This window comes from Delphinapterus leucas, chromosome 9 (assembly GCF_059928025.1).
Source record: "Delphinapterus leucas isolate spDelLeu-1000000601 "Yukka" chromosome 9, BTC_Dleu_Yukka2, whole genome shotgun sequence".
Lineage (NCBI taxonomy): Eukaryota > Metazoa > Chordata > Mammalia > Artiodactyla > Monodontidae > Delphinapterus > Delphinapterus leucas.
Genome location: NC_143137.1, coordinates 27,538,086 through 27,560,745, shown reverse-complemented (window position 1 = coordinate 27,560,745; position 22,660 = coordinate 27,538,086). Strand labels below are relative to the sequence as shown.

Sequence of the window (22,660 nt, the reverse complement as noted above, 5' to 3'; positions counted from 1 at the left end):
TTCAATCATGTTGAACCAAAATCAAGGGGCATTTAAGAGAGAGGAAATAGCAATGAGGTGAAAGCTTTAGGAGCTGCAATCTCACAGTTCCCGACTAGAAAGGTTATCTAGTTGTAGGCATTTGCCAAACTAATTACAGTTTGGAACAAAAGTTTTAAAAAGTAACTGTCTCCAAATCTTTGTAAAACCAGTTTCTAATGGAACAGTTATCCACAGCTAAGGGTGATTTGGGGTATCCCACAGAAACCTGATTCTTTGTACTAGGATTTTCACAGCAGAGTCCCTCCATGGTTTCCCTCATTCTTCCAGTGAGAGAGCCTAGTGCATCAGACTAAGTCCACACCTTTTCATTTCCTTCAATTTTGCTATTCTAGGGTCTGGCCAATGCTTTTAAAACCACTTTGAGTGACAGATAGTCTAGGAAGGAGAGATGAACAAATTCACGTCAATGCTAGAATTGCTGATTCTGATTTCCTCACAATTCAAATTAGCAGACATAGGAATAGAAGTTACTTATGCTGAGAAACCTGATCTCATTACTACTGAGCTAGTAGAAAAGTGTATTTGTCTTCTATTTCTATCATTTATATTTGAACAGTCTATGAGGCAAGCCAAATCTAGACCTAAAATGACATTGTAAGGGGCACTCAGAACTGAGACAATTTCTAAGACTTTCACCTATTACTAAATTGCTGAAAACTCAGTATCCAAATATCATACAGAAGAATTGACAATAAAGTCAGAAGTAAAAACCAGTCTTCCCTTAAACTGTCAAGAATAGAACAGAACAGATAGTTATTTGTCTTGAAAAGTATAAAAATATAACTTTTCAGAAACTGAAGGGCTTGACATGATATCTCTCTCACCATCATTTTTACTTTGATGACTGAATAAGGAAATGGAATGTCCATGAGTTTTGAGTGTTTCACAGAAGGCTACTAAGTCCCGAATAATTAAAGAGGAGAGGATTTTCATGGAATTTCTGGAGAAGATACTTTTCTTCTAGCAACCCTATAATGACCAGGGCAATTTCAAGGGACAAAGGCTTCCCCAGACTTCTACTTTATATCAACTGCGTAGATGACAGGCCAAAGAAGTAGCCAACTTTATTTCTCATGACAGTTTTGTTTCTTCCTACAATTAGACATAATACAATATTAAACTTGGCTATATGAAATTCTTTCTGGACTTCATTCGATAAGCATGTATTAAGTACCTTTAATGTATTTAATATATGTAATAAATAATGTAATAAAGTACTATTGTTTCTCATTCTTCTTTGGCAACATTAGGACCATGATATACTGCAGAGACATCTGAGAGCTACTTAAATTCATCATCAAATAAGGTGAAGGTATAAACAAAAAAAAATATGTACATATGATTTTTATATAACATATTTTTCTTATTAAGCTGGTCTTCTAATATTATTTCATGGATTAAGAATTCTAATTTTCTTTTTTTCTTTTGATATGCTGGGACATCATAAACAATGATGTTTTATGCTTATAAAGATTCTTGAACTCTGAACTTACCTCATCTGTGTGGTACAGTTACTGCATGGCTACTGAAATCTGCATCATTACAATGAAAGGATGAAGTCGAGCATTCCAAAAGCTTGACTGTCTTTGCGTTCTTCTTCGAACAGTCTAGTTAATTGCTAACTATCTTAGACACAGAGTATTACCTCACAGCCATCTGCCAAGGCAAACCCTCCACCAACAAGAATGGCTATATCCCAGGGCATGAATGACTGGAATTCTTTCCAAGTAATCAGTGGAGAGTAATCAAAAGCAACTGAAAAACAAAAGTCCTACAGTTACACATTGCTTAAAATATGACAATATGACATTGCTTATTATCCTAAATAGCCATCTCACAAGAAGTTTTTAATATTCTTGTATTGTTCTTAGATAGGAAACTTGATCTGGACTTTGAGTAATTTCCACCTGGCCTAGGTAGAACATTATATTATAAAAAAAGAAAAAAATCCATAACTTGTAAAAATCCTTTCTGTTTTATTATAGAATAAATTTAGATAAATAACACTGTCATATATAATACTATTCATTCATTCATTTATTCATTCATTCCACTAACATCTTTGCCTACTATGAGTCACAAGTGCATTGGGCTATACTGTCCTTTGCTATGTGAAATGTCTGTAATACGCCATTGGTTCAACAGCATCAGTAGAACATTATAATTATTATTCACTTATATCTATTTGAATATTTTATTGTTTTTTCAAATCATGAGGAGGGTCATGATAGATTCACCAGAATTTCTGTTTAAAATAATTTGAAGTTCAGATTTTAAAATTTATGTATTATTCATGAGACCCTTAAAATGCTCATAAAGCAATAATCATAAGGATTTCTCTTGATATTTGGGTCCTGATAGCTCCATTGATTTGCTTAGAAATAACATAATCCATGAACACATTATGCCCATTTAACATTTGCGTGTAACAGGCAAGCTTCTACATGGTGAGGTTTTAAGGTTACTAATAAGTCCCCTTCCTGTCTCCTTACCCCAAACCTAAACCAAACCTACCCTCACTGTTGATGGAAATTTTGCTATTTCCTGCTCGAATTAAAGCCATATATCCTGTCAAAATGCAATCATCTCTGAATGTACCGCTCATCTAAAACTGAATATTTTATGTCTTATTTGGCATTTTAAAACCTAGTGTGAATGAGTTTATCAGGGAGAAGAGGAGCTGCAGAATGAGAAGGGAGAGGATGGTGGGTAGGGCAAGGCTCTTTCTGAGAAGGGGACTCAGATGTGGGAGCCAGAGGAGTTAAGCCAAGCATAGCACTTGCCACTGCAAGGCCTTAGGGCTTTGACTGCAATGGTCAGAGTCCTCAGGGTCTCACAGGAATCATTGCTCTATATTACAACACCTCCTTATAACACATTTGAGATATTCTAGTCTCAAGTGAAGAACAAAAGGCATGTATTTCTACACTATACTGTTTACATATATCATGTCCTGGAAATGTGACCCATTAGTCATTTATCTATTCTGACTCAAGGAGGCAGGTGGGCCAACCCAACTGCATGACTCCCAGTTCCGTCCCAGCAGATAAATAAAATATAAAATAAATAAATAAATAAAGGATGAATGAAAAACCAACAACTCTGCTAGCCCATTTCCAAACAATTTTAAACCATTTTCCCATATTGACAACATATGAATCTGACTACCCAAAATACTCTGTGCTAGTATAAAGCACAGGCATGGATGGATCCTATGTTTAAGAAGTGTGTGTGTGTTGGGAACAGGATGGGTATACGCACATAAACACACATACTTTCTTGTCTGTGTGTTATAAAGGCAATGAACGCTCCCACTGAATGTGGTTTCTTTCAACTGTGACACTAGGTTATGGCTAAGTGTGGGGTTGATTTGCATTTTCTCCAAGGCTACTTATGAGGCTGTAAATACTCTTCCCGTTGAAACTCCTCACCGTTTTAGATCCTCAGTATTTATTACCAAGGGCTCATCTTGAAGTATGACTTCCAAGTTCCTTTTCCTACGTTTGCCAATAGTAAGATTAATTCCGATTATGACCAGGGAAGTGGGTACATGGCAGACCAAATAGTATCACCCATAGCAGAATCCTACATAACCATGGTGCATAAGGAAATCTACGTCTAGCTTCTGCAAAGTAAGATAATCCTTCGTATAGGAGAGGATGTGTGCTGTCTGAATAGGGGTTGCAGTGTATAAACAGGAGATGTAAGCCAGGGGCTGTGTCCATGTCCATTCCTTCTGTTCTATGTGTTAACTGAAACCAAGGGAATTTTGTATTTTTGCTCTTCTGTCAAATTCATTCAGAATTATAAATAATACTCAACCAGTTTCTCCTGTAGGTATAGTTTTGGTCAATCTCTTAGCTGGGATAAGAAAGAACAGGAGTCCTACAAGTAAGGCAACAGTTGAATCTGTAGCAAAACCAGGGTACCTGAAAAAAAGACATGTGTGTGCATTAAAAAATGCCATCAAGAATTTGTATGAACTAAGCACCAACTGACTATGCTGATAGCATACAAGTAGAAGTGGTGGTATTGGTAATTTATTCTGGCTAATCTGCTCTAAAATCTATAATTCCCAACTAAATATGTAACTTAGTGGGACTGAAAAATCTCAGATCATATCCCCATTGTTTTCATATATATCTCCTTATTTTCAAAACCATGTATACATATGTTGATATACTAGGCCAAGAGTTCACTTTTAGGTAAAGCTGACAGATCTGGTAAATAACTTCTTTGAATTATTTCTTTAATTTTATTGGCAAAGCATTGAGGTTGAAACAATAGGCCAAATCCTGTATAACTGATTTATAAAAGGCTACTATTGAATTGTGGCACGGCATGCATGTTTTGAATGTCCTTTAAAACTCTTCTGTAAATTGTGAAAAGGAAATGATCTGTTCTTCTAAGATATAACGTCTGCTTCTGTGTTTATAGGCCCTGGCCATATCATACAAATGAAATCACCCATTTAATGCTTTGCACCCTGTGAAACTCAATCAAGGATATTAATTATTAGAATGGCTTTGAGGTACTCATAAATGATCACTGAACAAATTAAGAGTTATTCAGAAACAGATGGGGTCTTAGAATCACCAGGCTATTCCAGCAAGTAGAACAGGTTCCCAGAAGCCCCAACAGTTAAGAAGTACCTGGAGACCAGATATGAATGAAACAGGCATAAATAATTAGAAGTCAGTTTAGAAGTTAGCGTATTAACTAGTGAATCTTCATAGTCTGAAAAGAAGTATGTACACCCTAAAAATTATTTTGCTACCTTGTAACTCAGCAATGCATACATAGTATAGAGGGTCTTTATTCCTGTAATTTATTTGAACAATTTACATAATCAAGGAAATGCATTATTTTATTCAATCTGACAATTTTATAAAGCAGTCTGTTTTCCCCAAATACAGATTTTCTTTATTTCATTGTGGAGTAAAAAGCTGCCTTGGTGTAATTTATTCAACAAACTTAACCCATATTTATTCTTTTACTGTTCCTTATTTCTCTTATTTCAGTTATAATTTTGGTTGAATTTTTGCCAAATTAGGTCAGGCATCATGTAATCTGATTTTGCTTTATATGAAAAGACATATTGAATTCCTTCCAGGTTCAAACAGATGGAATGAAAACATGAGGTGGTAGCTATAAATCTAGATTTATCATTCTAGCTTTGGAAACTCTAAACACCTAAAACCTCTACATTACAAATGTATTCTACAGAATATATACTTTAAATAAAATCAAGCCATAAATACAGAAATAACTGCTTTTTAAAAGACTTTTAAAACTACTATCATTTTATTTATTTTTAGTTTATTTTATTTTGGTTTATTATGAACTAAGGTTGTCTCAGTATTACAAAATATTAAGCTTATGCAAATTTTATTTGCCTTGGCAATTTATATATCTAATTGCCAATTAGATGTATATCTTCAAATCCCTTCCTCTTTCAAAGCTTTGTTTCTTTTTATTGTTTTCTCTCAGAATTCTAGATATCATGAGCACCTCCCCAAAGCAAGTACGCCTTGTTTTCCTGCTACAAAAAAAAGCATCTCCTGAATTACATTTTCCTCCCATAAGGAGTAGAAATTAGAAGCTGATTATATTGAATTTCCTCTTGGGATTTCTGCCTGGTTTTTATTACCCATTGCCTGATTTCATTTGGTTTTTACATACTGGTGTTTAGAGAAGACTCTCCCTCTCTAGAATGATAGGAGTGGGATTTTTAAAAGGAGGCAGAATTATTTTTTCTGTTGGTCTAGGTCCTATTCCAAAACTATGAAGTTCGAATCAAACTATTAAATAATAGTTTGCTTTGAATAGCTTGCTTTGAATGATTGGATACTGCCTTTTGTTTTGACTTCTTGAGATGAAACGTTTTTGTCCTAATGGAAATAAAAAGTTTATAAAGCTGCAGCTGATCCTTTGAAACATGTACCACACTGCATTGCTGCACTTGTGTGCTCACTAGGAATTGGGACGCCGACTTGGCAGCTTTAAAAAAATGTTGGCAATGCCTGCATAAGCAGAAGGCTCCGATGCAAGAATTTCTTCATTCCATGTGGGCAGAATAGATCTGACTCAAATGTTTTTGGTTTCTACCCCCACTACATGGATTTTTGCTGGGGGATGTGAGACAGGAAGTTCAAATCAGAGATCTGCTGAATTTAGGATCCAGAGGACTTCAGTGAAAGACAGATTTGGGAATGTGAATCTCAAAACCAAAGTATTTATATTGACATGTAGGATGGTCCTTAATTTAGAAAATTATGCTACAATCTTCCCCCTCACTTCACATGACTCAGCAATGTCTGCTGGGATATTAGACACTGAGAGATAAAATTAACTCTGACCCAGCTTCTAACATTAGTTTGTAAACTCAGTCTTATTGCTTACTCAGGATTTCCTTATTTATAAAATAGGGGCAGGATGGATTTATAGCGACTAATACAAAAATGGACATCAATAGAGGAAAAGACAAAATATGAACCAAATAAATAACCCTCCATAGAAATAAAAAAAAATAAGCCAGCAAAAATCACAGAATATGAATTCATATCAGGTTACTAAGAAGCATTGAGTGGCATTGAGTTCACATAATAAACATTTATACTGCACTTCCTGTGGGGAGAAGCGCAGCACTATTCTAATTAGCGCCATTTTACAGATGGAGAAACTGAGAGGTAAGTGACTTGCCCAAAGTAAGTGGAAGAGCCAGGAATGGAACCCAAGCAGTGTGGCTCCAAGGTCTATACTCCTGACCATTTTAAAACATGGCTTTCCTGCAATCATATTTCTAATTTTGTAAAGATGAAAATAGCCTTGTCTGAAGGAGACTTATCTTTAGTTACAGGGTAGTTTGGTTACCTTGTTTGCTGCCTTACCCTAGATTTCATTCCGTATCTTTCTTTTTTTCCTGAAAAGATAAGAATTAAATCTTTTCGATGGAAAAGAAGAAAAAAATCTTATACAGTTTTTCAGAGTTATAGGAACCACTTAGGAGAAAAGCTGAGTATAAAACAGGAAGTGTTGACAAACATAACATGTAATGCTTACTCTGAAAAAAGCACGGACCAACCAGACACAAACCCAGGATCTCGGGTGAACCATAGCAGGGCCATTACAATGAAGAGGACTGAGATCACAATTTCTTGATACCTGTGGGAAAATTCCAATCCTTTCATTTATTTTTCTCATTCAGGACATTTGTAGAAACTCCCTGAACTATTGTCAGAAGTAGTCTTAGCAGAACACTAAGCACTGTCAAAACTTGACGTATCAAGTATTTAAGAGCATCTGCAGTTTGAAAGGGGCTTTAGTCCTCTGTGGGCCTTTCAGCTTCTTGTCCTTCCACCTGGTAAGGTTTAGTTAGACAAGGTATGTATTTTATCATGTTGAGTTATATTCACAAAGGTTAGAACATTCAGGGCCCTTATCAAGTGTAATAAATACACTAAGACAATTGTGCACATATTTGCCTTTAAACAGATACTTGCAGTATAAGCAGCATCTCTCTGTGTGTTTGCTTGCTTGCTTTTGTGTGTGTGTGTGTGTGTGTGTGTATGTAACTTACTTTATTGGTCCAAGTTTTTGGTATTCTTGTTTAATAACCTCAGCACAAGCTTTTTGTTTGGCTGTTGCGGTTTTGCCACACTGTGCCATCTCCTTAAAGCTGAAAAGAATAATTAAGTCTGTTAAGCAAAGAATTCTCCCTTTATAGAAGATACTTGTGTCAAAGCGTCAGAAAATACAAATCTCCCTGCTAATAATAAAAAGCTGTGCTTTTTGCCTATACCCCTGTCTCCTTCTTTGAATTTCTTCTCCCCTTTTTTCTGTTTTTCCCTGGTTTGCTTAATTTTCAGTGCTTAATTTTCATTCCATATCTCCCATGACATCATCCACTGATCTCTTCCAAGTCCTTTTGCACCACTGGAATTTTGCCATGTACCACTCATCTCTAATTTAATACTTCATTATATACCTGATTGTTATATATTTTAATATATTTCTTAAGTATCTTTATTGTTAATTTTCGCACATGTATAAGTTTTATCTCACTAGTGAGGAAACAAATTATTAGAGGGCAGGGGCAGTATCATGGATTTTTTTTGGCCCAGTTATCTCTAAACACTGACATACACGGTAAATACTTGATTCATTCACTCAGTACCTCTGTCAAATTTATGAGACAGTTGGTTGCTAGATCCATCAATTTTCACAAAATATGCTAAACTCCAGTTATACACTAGGGCGTAGAAGTCACATACACTGAAGATGAACAGAGTTCAAACTAGGTCTGTTCTCAGAACTAAAACCGATTCTATTAGTTGTTTTTTTTTTTGAGTTTGTTTACTCCTTATATCCTAATAGCATCAACCAGATAATTTTCCAATTTACTTCTAATAGTCACTGTCAGTCTCTATTTCTTTTAGCTGCTTGTTTTAGTGACCCCTTTCTCCTGTGACTAATTTACCTATCCTGAAGTCCAGGGTCTTCAAAACCTTGAACATTTTTTTGTGAAGTGCTGCTCTAAACCTTGATTTAAAAAAAAAAAAATCCCTCCAGAGGAAGAAACAAATGGGAAAATGGCCAGATTCTTATGGATTATCTCTTGGAATGTCTATGAGAAGCTCAGTTAGATTATATGTTGGTATAGAAAGGACTTCTGGGTATATATCTAAAGACATTGACATCTAGATCTTGAAGAGATATCTGCATTCAAATATTTCCATTGCAGCATTATTCACAACAGCCAAAATATGGAAACAACTCAGATGTCCATGGATGGACAAACGGATAAAGAAAAAGTGGTGGTATATACATACAATGGAATATTATTTACTTATAAAAAGGAATAAAGCACTGATACATGCTACAATATGGATGGACCTGGAAGACATGATGCTGAATGAAATAAGTCAGACACAGAAAAACAAATACTGCATGATCTCACTTATATGTGGAATCTAAAACAGTTAAACACATAGAAGTAGAGAGTAAAATGGTGATTGCCAGGGGCTAGGGTAAGGGGAAAATGGGGAGGTGTTGGCCAAAGTTTCAGTTATGCAAAATAAGTTCTGGAGATCTCTGTACAAAATAAAGCCTATGAAGAACAATACTGTATTATATACTTAAAAATTTGCTAAGAGGGTAGATCTTATATGAAGGGCGTTTACTACAAAAGGAAAAATGAAAAAAAACCCAAAAAGCAAAGGAGGTGGGAGGAAACTTTTGGAAGTGATGGATGAGTTTATGTCATTGATATTAATGATGGTTTCATAGGTGTATGTTTATCTCCAAACACAGTAAGTTTTGTGTACATTTAATATCTACAGCTCTTTGTATGTCAGTCATACCTCAATAAAGCAGTTTTTAAAAAAAAGAAATCAGGGACATTTTCTTCTGTAAAATTGCTGGGGTAAACATTGATATTTTGGGGAGGGCAGCTATCACACAAATACACATTTCATTTATTTATTTTTCTGTAACTCTGCTACTCAGATTTGTTTGGACTATTACTCCCTGTGAAGGATCAGAGTTTCCTCAATTCGTAAGTCATCCATCCTACATATTCATAATGACCCTCATGCACACACAACCCCCAGGGAACATGATTGGTTGTTGTGTTTAAGATCAATGAGGTAATACTTAATTTTTATAGCCTTTGTCACAATATAAATCCTACCATTAAAAAAGAAACTGATCCATGGATTGCCTTGAGAACCATCTGTAGAATTAAAAAGTAGAGTTAAAGAAAAAGATGAGTCTCCTTAGAAACTGTTTTCTACCCAGTAGACTGCATATGTATTTTGTCACTTTGGTTGGGGATAATCAATAGTTAAGTCAAAAGCCATACTGGCTTTGCTACAAATGAAGGTTAATGCCTTCACAAAGGAGCTGATGAAGCGTATGACAATGCATCAACCTCTCCTTTTAAATAACTTCCGTGGCACTGATAGATGAGCTTCACTTCCCGAGTGGGTTGGGGTCATTTATGATGGGTGAGTTAACTGTGTTAACAGCCAACACGCTAATCAGAATGTATGGTGGCCTGCCAGGGGAGGGGCTAATAATTTCTGTTTCTCAATCTAAAACCTCTGGAGGTGAACAGCCTGGCAGACTGAAAAGGACACTGAAGAATTAGCTGGAGCATGAAACTGTGCCATGTCTAACCAACAGTGGACCACAAGGGGACAGTTTCAACATGCTACTGATCATGATTTATGGACTTGGCCTAATATATGCACTTCACAGGATGTTTTTCCTCATAGAGAAACACATTTCAGTACATCTGCCCTTTATCTTCTTGATTTCTCCTTTTTAAGCGGTGGGCGACTTCAGAATAATGACAAGGGTTGCATACTTATTTTATAAAGTCATTATATGCAGCAAAAAAAGAACAAAACAGCTGTGGGTCTGAGACCGGATGCTTTCTCTGTTGGTTTGGGATTCCTGTCCCCTGCATTCTGCTTTGCTACCTGTATGATTGAATCGACCCCCAAAGGCTTGGATTTCCAGGAAAGGGCATTTAGTATGCAGCTAGCCTCTCCCCACTAATGCCCACCTGCTGAAGGCGGTGACATTCCACTCATTTGCTTCAGCAGGAGGACAACCTCACACTGCTCCCACAATCTGGACAAATAGATTTTTCAAAAAATCATCAGTACCATCTCCCCACTACTAACAAAATTGTGGCAGTTCTGGAGAAAAACCAGGAAGAGGAATGGAGAGAGAAGAATATCAGTCTTTACATGACTAAGCTTGGAAAATTTGGGCACAGGCATGGGGGGGAATACGACCTGATTGCAGTATTTTGCTGTTCAAAGGAAGTACAAAAAGCTGACTTCAGTCTCCCCTGCTTGGTGGATAACACGTTTTTTCATTCATAGGTCCTTGAAATTATTTAAATAAAACCCTATGAAAATGAAGTTGAATTTTTTGGGTTTTTTTTTAGGAAAAAGAATACTCAAGGTTTGATATACAGCCCTTTCCCCTTTCTTTTGGAGTATTGTTATATATGGTGAATCTATGAGGCAGCATTTTAGATTTTGCTGTGGAGCCCTGTATAATTTTAAGTGTTGGCTGTCATTTAAGTCATGTAACTCATTGGTACTTATGAACCACCAACTTCAGTCCCAGCCAAAGAAACACTTGCAAATTCTCCTTGAATGCATATATTTGACATTTTCCAGCTCTTGATTGATCCGTGTTTCCTACCTTGACTTCTCTGTATTCAACTGGGGCCCATCCGTGTTAGAATTACAGCATTGAAAGTGATCTTGCTGATCTTCCAGTTAAATTCTATGGTATTTAGTTGAAGATACTGAGACTGAGAATGGATCAGGACTTGCAAAGATTACTCATCTGGCTCGTGAGCAGCCACAACTTTGTCCCTGGTCTCCCAATTCCCAATCCAATATTCTTTCGTTTTTCAAGGGCAAATCAATGTTGGTACTAGGATGAAGCAGGAAGCCCTGCATATTACAGTTTAAAGTAACTCAATAACCTGAGGAAATCCCCACATTAAACCAAGAGAAGGGACAAAACTTCTTAAAGTAACACTTTAACAGGTTGGACTGGGTCCTCACCATAATGAGCTTCATATGCCCTTCTGGTCTATTAATGTCTTAATGGGTTGGGATCAAAGGAGACCAAGATGGAATTTCTGTCTACAAACTCTCTTCCACAGTCAACACTGGTTAGGTGATATTCTAGAGGGTCCTTAATGTATGTATGTGTTCATACGTGTCAGTTTTGTGGATAAGAGAAATGCAGAAATGCAGCACTCGTGAAATAGGTGTAAAAGCCCTGAATGAGGGGCTGAGAACATGGAACCCAGACACCTTTATTTATCTGATTAACATGGAATATGTACTCACTTGAATCCTAAGAAAAGCCACTGAAGCCAAATCCATGACAAGAGGAGAATAATAATAGCAGCCGGGAAGGACATCAGAAACCATGATCCAAAGTTGATGCAGTGACAATCAGGGTAGCGCCTGTGTGAAAATATGGAAACGTGTTCACAGAAGGAGTACAAGAGGAATCCTTTCTGATGGTCAGTGGGAAGCAGCACTTCCCGTCTTTCCTGTGCCACCAGCCAAGGAGGAAGATGTGGGAGGTATTCACCATTAAATACAGAAGTTAGTTTTACTCCACACCTCTTGAGTCTGTAACTGCATAATTATTGCTGCTTCCCACAAAAACAAGAGTGGGCATGTTATAACTTTTGCTCCCTTTATTCAATCTATAAGGAAGTGTTTGTGAAGGAACCTACCTCGGTACCTGCTACTCATGGAAATGCACAAGAAATGGGTGTGCATGGGTGTGTGCGTTTTGTTGTTCATACTCAAATCATCAGTATATGAGTGAGGAAAGACAAATAAGCAGACTTGGGAACAGATGAGAATTAACTTAACAAAACTGAATGTGTCCATTACCATTTCGTCTTGGGAGCTGACATCCCAGACTCGGAAGGGACTCAGACCCCACCCGCGTTGTCTCTCAAAGCTGTTTCCCTCTTTGTTTCTTCTGCCCCAGAGCAACTGCAACCATCTTACCAGACATATTCTAGCCCTTTCTTCCTAGAATTAGACAGTGCTTTGGGGCTCAGTCAAACTGAATAAATCAGATAAAAATAATTAAAAGTCCTGTGGAAAACATCAACTTTTCCCTTTCTCTCTCCTAGTTATTTTCAGCTTTTTAGCTCACATAATAAGAAGAAGACAATAGCAACAAAAAAAGTTCAGGTACAAGCACAGTTTCTTTGGTAACCTCACATTCATTGTTTCAAAATGTAGTCTAAATTTCATATAGTTATCTACTTTATGACTGTGTGGGAAAAAAAAGAAAATTTGCGAAACAGTTGTCTTTAAATTTTCTTTGTGAAGCAGTAACAGAGAGTCAGAAATTGGAAAAGTACAGAATATAATACAGAAGTAATAAAAGCACTGTTAACATTTTTAAAAATTATTTTTGAAATCACAAAATATAGAGAACTTTATAGAAATGACAGATTTTCAATATATATTTTTTCTATTTAAATCGTACCACTTAAAATTTAAGTGTATTTTGCCACTTAAAAAAGATCATGTAAATAAATGAGAAGGTTCATGCTACATGCCTCAACATAAGCCAAATTTACTTATTTTAGAGCACTCCTTCTATTTTAGAATGGTTCCTAACAAATGCAAACGCTGTTTTTAAAAAAACAAAATTAAGCTTTCAAACCTGCAGATTTCTAACGTTGTCTACAATTTCTTTGAGCTGATCTCCCTGGGTCCTAGAGTTATTGGCAACTTGAGGATGATTCCATCTACTTTGAAGAGATCCTAGGATTAGCTTATATATTTATGCCATTAGAAAGTGACAAATGATAAGTAAAAATTGCTATAGAATACAGAGAATTGATGAATGGAAAAAAATGCTTTACCATGTCCATGAGGTTTTACTGAGAATTGCCTGCTTAAAAATAAATGTTGTTTTCAGTTGGAAAATAAAATAAGTGGGAAAAGGCTTAAGCTTTTCTCCCATCTATTAGACTTGGATTACAGGTCAGTGGCCTATGTTATTTTGTTCAGCCTGAAGACATTGAGAAATGCTGCTTGGATTAGGTTCAAAACAATGCCCCAAACCCAATTTCATTTTTCACCATCTGTAGCTCATACCTAGAAATCAGGCTGCATTGTTCTCCCCACCCACTGCAGAGAGTCCTGTGAGATTTGACCGAAGAGGAGCTTTTCAAAATTTTTGCCTGGAGGGATAGGTCATTTAGAAAAATGAAAGCTTAAAAAAGCTGAACTCTGGGGGTTGTTTTGTCTTTGTTTTTTAACTCAGTAGTAAGAAAGTAAACACCATGCAGGTGTAAATATTTTGAATGAAAGTGGAATGAGTGGCATACTCGGGGTTAGTTTCACTGTGGTAGTTCTTTTCCAACTTCCTCATATCCTGTAAGTGAAGGGACTGCAAGTATCTGCCTAAAGCAGATACAGATTTCTTCTATCATAAACTATGTTAAGTACATTTAATTCTAATAGAATCATTTTCTTTCACCCAACACTGTGTTTTGGGTGTCTACCATGTGCCGGATAGTCTCCTAGTTTGGGGGATGTAGTAGCGAATTAGATGGACATAGTCCAGGCTCTCACAGTTTATATTAAATGAAGAACACAGGCAATAAACAAACAGGTAAGCATATAATGAATCAGAAAATAAAACAGAATAATATGATAAAAAGTTATTAAGTGGAGGGAGAAATTTTACATAGTGTGACCAACAAAAGAGATAGTTGAGATGAGATCTAAATGGCAAGAAGGAGCCAGTCATGTAGATAACTGGGAAATAGCATTCCAGACAGAGGAAGTAGCAAGTACAAAGGCCCTGGGGTAGGAATGAGTTTGGAAGACCAGTGTGGCTGTGGGTAGTGAGCTAAGTTTACAGTCAAATGAAATAAAGTCCAAGAAGTAGCCAATAGGGGTCAGATCATATATAACCTTGTAGGCCATCAGAAGGAATTTGGATTTTAATACTAATGCAATTAGGAGTAATTGGAACATAGTAAGTAAGCTAGTGACATGATCTAATTTAAAATCTATGTAAATTTATGAATTTCATAAAACATGTTAGCTAGGTGGATTGTCAAGATTGACCGTAACAAGAGTGGAAGTCAAGTGTGGTAGGCAGAGTTCCAAGATGAACCCCAAGAATCCTGCCCCTGGTATATATGCTTAGTATATTCCTTTCTCCTTCTGTGTGGACAGAACTTGTAAATAGGGCAAGATTTTATTCCTGGGATTCGGTTCTTTTATGGCTAAAGTGAAAGGATTTTGCAGAGGTTCCCACAAATGGACTCTGAGTTAATCAAAAGGGAGATCATCTTGGGTGGGCCTGACTTACTCAAGGGAGCCCTTAAAAAAGAGATTTTCCTGCTGGCCTAAAGAAGTGAGCTTCCATGTTGCCGAAGGAAGGGGCCACACGGCAAGGATCTAGGGGTAGCCTCTAGTTGCTGAGAGTGACCCTACGCCAATAGTCAGCTATAAAATGGGCACCTCAGTAATTCAAACACAGCGAATTGAATTCTCTCAACAGCCTGAATGAAGACCCTGAGCTTCTGTGGAGATCGCAGGCCCAGCTGACACCTTGATTTCAGCTCAGCAAAGGACCTGGCTAAACTGTGCCTAGATGCCTGATCCACAGAAATTACGAGGTGATAAATTCATGCTGTTTTTCTTTTCTTATTTATTTATTTAAAAATTTTTATTTTTCAGCTTTTAAAAACATTTTAAAAACAGTGGAGTTGAGTAGATTTTAGCTTAATTTACATGAGTAGCAGTGAAGATGAAGGGAAGGCAATAAATTTTACAAATGTTTGGCATAAAATGTACGAAATTGGGAAAAGGTGCTATTCATTGAAATGAAGTCTGAGGGAAGAACAGGTTGGCAGAAGGAATGATGGATTAGGAAGCTGCTGTGGGCATGTTAATGTGAGATGTCCCTTAGTTTCCCAAGTGGCCGTGGTGGATAGGCAGTTAGACAAATGAGTCTGGAATTGAGAGGGCAGGTTAGAGATGTAAAATTGGTGGTTACCCACATACAGGTGGATTTATAAACCATGGAAATGGGTGTGATAATTTCGGAAGTAAATGGAGGTGAGCGGAAGAGGAAATGCACCTGGGGCTCCCTGTGTCTTAGAGGAATGAGCTAAGCGCATGTAATTCTAACAAAAATCCTGTGGGCAAAGCATTATATTTTCATTTTACACCGAAAACACTGAGTCTCAGAAGGTTAAGTGGATCGCTCAAGGTCACAGAATGCAGTCAAGCTGGATATTTACACCCAGGACGAATGTTGAAAACACAACCTCTCTTCATTAAAGCCTAGTGTCCTCAACACCAGCTCCCAGGTGAAAAGAGAAAACTCCATATATATTGCAAAACATCCATAAGCTAGAGTACAAACTTGATGTTTTAAGGACATTTTAGAACACCATATAGGAGTGATGGCACCATAGGAGAGACATGCTTTGACCTAAAGCATGTATGTGCGTCAGTGTTGATATTTAGGAAGATGGTGTTGTCGATGCAGTTCTTATGCCCACGTACAAGATCACAAATCATACTGACGAAATACACAGTACTGGTCTTAAAAGAATGGGTGCGGTTGTGGACGTTTACAGCCTTGAAACAGATTTTGGCCATTAAGAGTGTGATCAGCTGGTATCCACGCTGATTATAGTCCTTTTGATTAATGACTGTTTTGATGATTTCTGAGTCAAAGTCACTTTTCAATTTTGTATTTATGTACTTCCAGAGGTTTCTTTTGAAATATTAATTACTCGTTACTCATGAGCCAGGCTTAGATTTCTAATAGCAATGCCAAAAGTAGAAGCGGCAGCAACAAAAAATGGTTAGGGTTATTGACAATTTCCTACCTGCCAGGCCCTCTGCTAAGGGCCACGGATGCACTATGCCATTTAATCCTCATAATAATGTTATAAGTTCTAGTTTTGCCTCCATTTTACAGATGGAGAAACTGATGTTTGCAGAAGTTAAGCTAATACATGGCAAGACTGAAATCTGAACCAATGTCTAAGTCCAAACTCTGCAGTATCCAAATTTCTTCTCTGTTATTTGCCAGAGAAATTCTTTCTTAGAAACACACATTGCTCTTTTCTGCAGGGGGGAATCATAGTAAGTTTTGAAAGTGGCTGTTGCTAGGTAACTGGTTAGCCTTCTTCCTCTGTGATTAATCAAGAAGGGAGGTTAGGGAAGTGGGCTTTGAATTTAGGGTGCCTATAAACACATTTCTTTTACCATTTCTACGTTTGTGAAGCTATAATAGTTATTATTTAACGTAGAATTAGTGACTGTGCTAATCATTGATAATTCAGCTTCCTTCCAAGCTGTTTTGTATACCCACATATTTCACTGCTGACACCTACAAGCTGAATAATATACTTTGATAATCAGCAAACTACAAAATTGTACTTGTGGTATCTTCCATTCTTAATCAGATAGATTTGCCTTTTATGTTATTAATAGCTGTTGCATTTGTTAAGTGATATTGATGCATCAAAACTCCTCTGTTATGAAAGCAGTAATTGTCCCTAATAATATTTCCCTTAATAACTTTATTTTAATATCAAAAAATTATTCAGTTACTTAGATGATTCCCAGGAACAGTCAGCACTTCATTTATGTCTTGGTGCAGTTCAATGCAACCAACGTTTATTGATCACCTACCTGTGCCCCTTGTGGGCTAAAAGATGAAGAAGACAATAATTCATGAAGCCTTTAGAAGTTTGCAATCAGGGGTGGTAGTTGTGCATAAGACAACTTTTGTGGATAAGACAAATTTATAGAAATGTGAGTATAGTTTATGATAAGAGGAGATGGGAATGGAAGTTCTGGAGTAACCAAACAGAGTTTCAAATGATACAGCATCCACACAAGGAGAGAAAGAAATTGGCAGAATTGGCAGGTCTTTCAAGAACCAGAGTAGAAAGAAATGGGTTACCTACAGGGTGAGATTTATTAACAGTAGTGTTAGGAAAGGAGGAGATTGGGTGATGACTAGAAGAGTCTATCAGTGGAGCAGAAGGGTCAGGTAGAGAGCATTGAGCAAGCAGGATTTCCCTAATGAGAAGACGAAACAAAGAATATTTCCAGAATGCCCTATTCCAAGGATTAGTCATAACTAATGGTGAATTAATCACAAGGCAGTCAGAATTCAGGTGTCACAGGTACTAGATTCAAAGATTAAGAACACAAGAAATTTCCTACCTTCTGGCTGAGTTAGAGAATTGGCTTAGTCTTCTCAGTATTGTTCTGAAAATCACTTTCTAAGCTATACATCAGCTTATGACAATGAGGGAGTGGTTCAGTCAAACTAGCCACATTCCCAGCTTTGCAACTCTTTTAAATAATACTTGTTATGTGTGCAGGTTTATATTTTATAAAAAGAAAATGCAACGCATGAATGCAAATACCCATGCAGTCTTTACTTGTCACTGTCAGCAAACTTGCTTTTTCAAGACTTTTGCCAACATGGCCCCCTCACAGATGGTCAGAGAGGCAATGAGGCTGCAGAGTGAAAAGGGCAATGGGACTCAGGCCAAGTGCCTCCACTGACTAGTGATCATGATTTAAACTCTTGGAGCCTCGGTTTCCTCATCTGTGAAATGAGGGCATGCATACACGTGATTTGAGAGATCTCTGTCTTCACTTGTCCCTTTTCATTATCACTCAGCAGGACACATCTTTCTTTCCCAAGACTGACATTTCTACTCTTGTTTCTGTTCCATTCCACTTCCACCTGACTCTTAGCCAATCAATATATTCTCTCTCTTGCTCTTTTTTCCCCAAACTTCACATAGCTCTGTTTTTACTGTCTCCTTCCCCTGAGTGTAAAACCAGACTGACACTACCCTTGTTCTAAAGGAACACTCTACCTCTGGTTATACCATGCTTGCTCTTTTTTCCTTTTCTTTGTCAAACTTGAAACAATCATTTAAACTAGCTGCCTTGCCCTCCCACGATGTCCTCACTCCTTAACTCTCTTCAGTCCGAATTCTGCCCCATACCCCACTGTTCCACTGCACCTGCCCTCTTGGAGGACACTGATGAGAACCAAAAGCCTCTTCTCAGCCATCATCCTACTTGGCCCTTACACAACATTGCATGCTTCTGACTCATCCTCCCTTTGGAAAATGGTCTCCTCTGTCTTTCAAAATCCCACGTGGGGCTTCCCTGGTGGCGCAGTGGTTGAGAGTCCGCCTGCCGATGCAGGGGACGTGGGTTCGTGCCCCGGTCCGGGAAGATCCCACATGCCGCGGAGCGGCTGGGCCTGTGAGCCATGGCCGCTGAGCCTGCGTGTCTGGAGCCTGTGCTCCGCAACGGGAAAGGCCACAACAGTGAGAGGCCCGCGGACTGCAAAAAAAAAGAAAAAAATCCCATGTGCTCCTGGTTCTCCACCTACCTTGATTAACTTTTCTCATCTTCTTTCTTGTTAATATTTCCTATGAATCTATCCAGGTCTCAATTCTTTTAACTTTTTTTCTCCCTATATGACCATTTCTAGAGTCAAGATTTTAATATCTATGTTGATATATATGTAGAGTCCCAAATTTACAACTAATTTCAACAATGTATTTGCAAATGCCTGCTGAAAATCTCCTTGTGGATAGATTCTGAGCAGGCCACTTCAATATACTCAAAATAAAATTTATTTATTTCTCTAATGAACCTGCCATGACTTCTCTAGAAGTTCATGTCATCACTATCTATACAACCATATTGTCAAAATTTCCCAGAGTTGCCTTAACCCCTCCTGACCCTTACATCCTCACACCTAGTTACTCACTACCTTCTGACTGTACAGTGCCCTAAGACTAAATCCCCCCATCACTTCACAGCTAATCTAGTTCTGCCTCTCATCATTTGTCAGTACATTGGTAATAAACTCCTAACTGGTCTCCCGTCCCCAGACTCTTATAACGCCAATGTGCACACTGCTATTCTCGACTGTGCAAAGACATGCACAGACTATCCACTGCCTCCCTGCAAAACTGATGACACGATTTTTGTGCTTTGATTTTATGGATTATTTGCATTCATTTTCTCCATAAACATGGTGTTTACCTCTTTTAAGATTGGGCCAGGTTACACAGACACATTTTCTCTACTGATCAAGGGGTGCTGCACACAGCTAGAGTCCTCTTTAAGGATGCATGTTCAACTGTTACTAGGAAGGTAATATTTTAGGGAGACAGACTTTGGGGTCTGACTGATCTTGGTTTGGCCTTCAAACTGCTAAGCTGAATGCCAACTTTCTCAACTCTACTAATAATAGCCAACATTAATGGAGCACATGCTTTGTGTTAGGCACTGTTCTAAGTGCCATTTATTTTATGTAAAACTCAAAACAACTCTCTGAGAGAGCGAGAGATCTTATTATTATCTTCATTTATTTTCTGCAAAATAACAGGCTTAAAGACATTAAGTACTTTGTCCAAGAGCTGGTATTTGAACACAGACATTTTAATCTCAGAGCCATACCTTTAATTACCACTGTATACCACTTCCACAGCAAGGATATATAGGATTCATGCGCACTATAATATATGTAATTCATCTGGCAAGGGCTCAATACATGTCACTTTACCTTGTTCCTTATATGTCAAAGAACAAATGTTATTATGTTTTAAATGTTTTCATGGTTTCCATATATGTATGTTTTGTCTAGACAATGAGATGGAATCTTCTTTCTGGTAATTTTTATTTTTTGCCTTTTCCGAAAGAATTCAAAACCATGCCTTGCACATTGTCAGTCCTCAACAAATGTTTGTTGATTGACTGAGTGAATAAGTGAAGATCTGTTTTTTATTTGCACAGAATAAAATTTAGGTTTCTCAGAATTCATTGTTCTTATTTCCTTTGTGTAAAAAAGAGAACAAAAGACATCACATGTATAATATATAAATATATTTTATGTATAAGTAAATAGATAGATAGACAGATAGATAGATAAGGCTTTTAAATGTGTTATCCAGTCTCTTCCTCCCATAGTTTATTTGTAAGATAGCACCTTTTTCTAAATGTCAAAGGCAGGAAATCATTGACTCTCATGCTTATGTACCCTTTGGAAGTTGGCAAGACCCAAAATGAATTTGTACAAAATGATCGTTGGTATTGCTCAAAAAGATGGCAAGCAGTGTCAAGAGAAAAGGTGAGATTATTGTAGTGGATTTGGAAATAAAGGGCGATTTCTCTCTGGCTCCAAACATCTGAACATAGAAAATAAATCTTTTTTATTTTCTGCAGTTTTAAGTTTCTGAAACTTTTTCCAGTGAAACTGAAGGCGTTTCATTCCATTGTTGCTTTGGGTTGCTGTTGTATTTTTTAGGGTCAATATTTAAGAAAACATTTATTAAATAGCTAGTTTGTTTAATAGTATCAATTATATTTTGTTACATAAGGTTGTTTTCCCCCTTCTATTTTAATATTTTCTATCAAGAAGGGATACTTTGAGTTTTTTTCCAGTTTTCATATAACTCTTAATGTTAAAAAAAACTTGAAGAAAAAAAACCACTAAATTTTAAAGTACATTTTAAGTATTTTCTAAATTTAAAGAACATTTTGGCCAAATTCCCATGATTAGAAGAACTAGAAGATTAGACAATTGGGGAAAATAGTTACTAAAACATTTTGCCCAAAGTGCTACAATGCTCTCAATCTGTCATTGCAAATGGATGAATGCATTCAGAGAGTCAAAGGAACAGTTAAATAAAAGAAAGAAAATTTTGTCGATACATTGGGCAAGAACACAAAGACCAAGGGCAAACTCAATGTGGTCATTTTGACAATACCAAGTAATTTCATGGGAATGGTGGAAACCAGCAGTTCTCTAACACCAACGAAGATAAAAAATAAAAAATTGGTCTAAATTTTAGAAAAAGAGATTTGCAGAGAGGACTGAAATGTGGAATCTCTTTCTTTGGGGGATTCGTGGGAAAGGACACAAGTCTAGCTTTCAGAAAGGGATCGAGTACATTTCCTATCTTGAACTAGGAGATAAATGGGATAAATCCTCTCTGCACTAGGAATTTTAGAAGTCTCCCACTTATAAACCAAATGTCTTTCTAAGGTTCCTTTCTAAGTAGGCCGTTGGAGTACACATGATGGTTGTGTACTAATAGAAACAATAAACACACATGGAGGTCTGTGTTATAAATTCCCTAAACTGTTCTGTTAGTGTTCTCTTTTGTACATAAGTTCTCATTCTCTCCACAACGGAGGGTGACATTTTTTGAATCTTGGATTTCTTGGAACATCTTGCAAATAATTTCAGAAAGTTCACAGAGTTTCTGAATCTGTTTCCTAGAGTGTGGTTTTCCTAAATTTTTCTGTGAAAAGGACCTAAATCCTGTTCCAGGCCATCCTCAGCACTGCCCACCTTCCAGGCACTCTGACAATTATCTGTCCTATTAGTCCTTGAAAATATACCTTGGGTGCAGGATCAGATTGAGCTCTCACAAAAAAGCATGGACTTTCAGACTATTGCTTTAATAGTTCTTACATGGTACCAAGTATTTTTACATAGTCTACTTCATTTAATTCTCACAATAATCATATGAACTGTGACTATTTTAGGTATGAAAAAATTAAGTCTTGGAAGAGTTATTTACTTTTTATTGTTCAAATTCACAAAGTAAGTGACTGAAAGTTGTGGAATTTTTAACTCAAGTGCTCTGACTGTATCCAAGGTTCCCCATTTTCTGCACTGGAGTAACATCACAGCATTAACTTATATTCAGATTCATACATCTGTCCTTAGAATACTTTATTACTGCTATTTTTGGTAATTGCACAATCCTTCAAATCTTTTTCAACCTCAACACCAAATTTTCTGTAATGAGCAATTCTGTTTCCTGCTCATCATTTAAGTTCAAATGTCAGTTGCAAAACCCTACATAAATTGTCCCATGTAAACAATCCCCTTTCTTTGTAGGTAACTACCATTTGCAATATTATTTATAATGAAAAGTGTCTTCTGTGTTTGGTGAGCATGGTCATCCAGGAGTTATTTCTTTCAAGGTGACCTTGCAATCTGCAAA

The 22,660-nt window shown here is 37.0% G+C and overlaps 1 protein-coding gene across 1 annotated transcript in view; it reads right to left on the bottom strand.

Moving 5' to 3' along the window:
• Positions 1-22,660, bottom strand: part of SLC13A1 (solute carrier family 13 member 1) — a 78,802-nt gene that overhangs the window by 11,280 nt on the left and 44,862 nt on the right. Inside the window, exons 8-12 of the mRNA XM_022582164.2 lie at positions 11,928-12,047; positions 7,622-7,720; positions 7,105-7,206; positions 3,865-3,971; positions 1,688-1,797 (exon numbers count right to left, since the gene is read on the bottom strand). Of these exons, the coding sequence (XP_022437872.1) occupies positions 1,688-1,797; positions 3,865-3,971; positions 7,105-7,206; positions 7,622-7,720; positions 11,928-12,047 (538 nt within the window). The remainder of the gene's footprint in view (positions 1-1,687; positions 1,798-3,864; positions 3,972-7,104; positions 7,207-7,621; positions 7,721-11,927; positions 12,048-22,660) is intronic.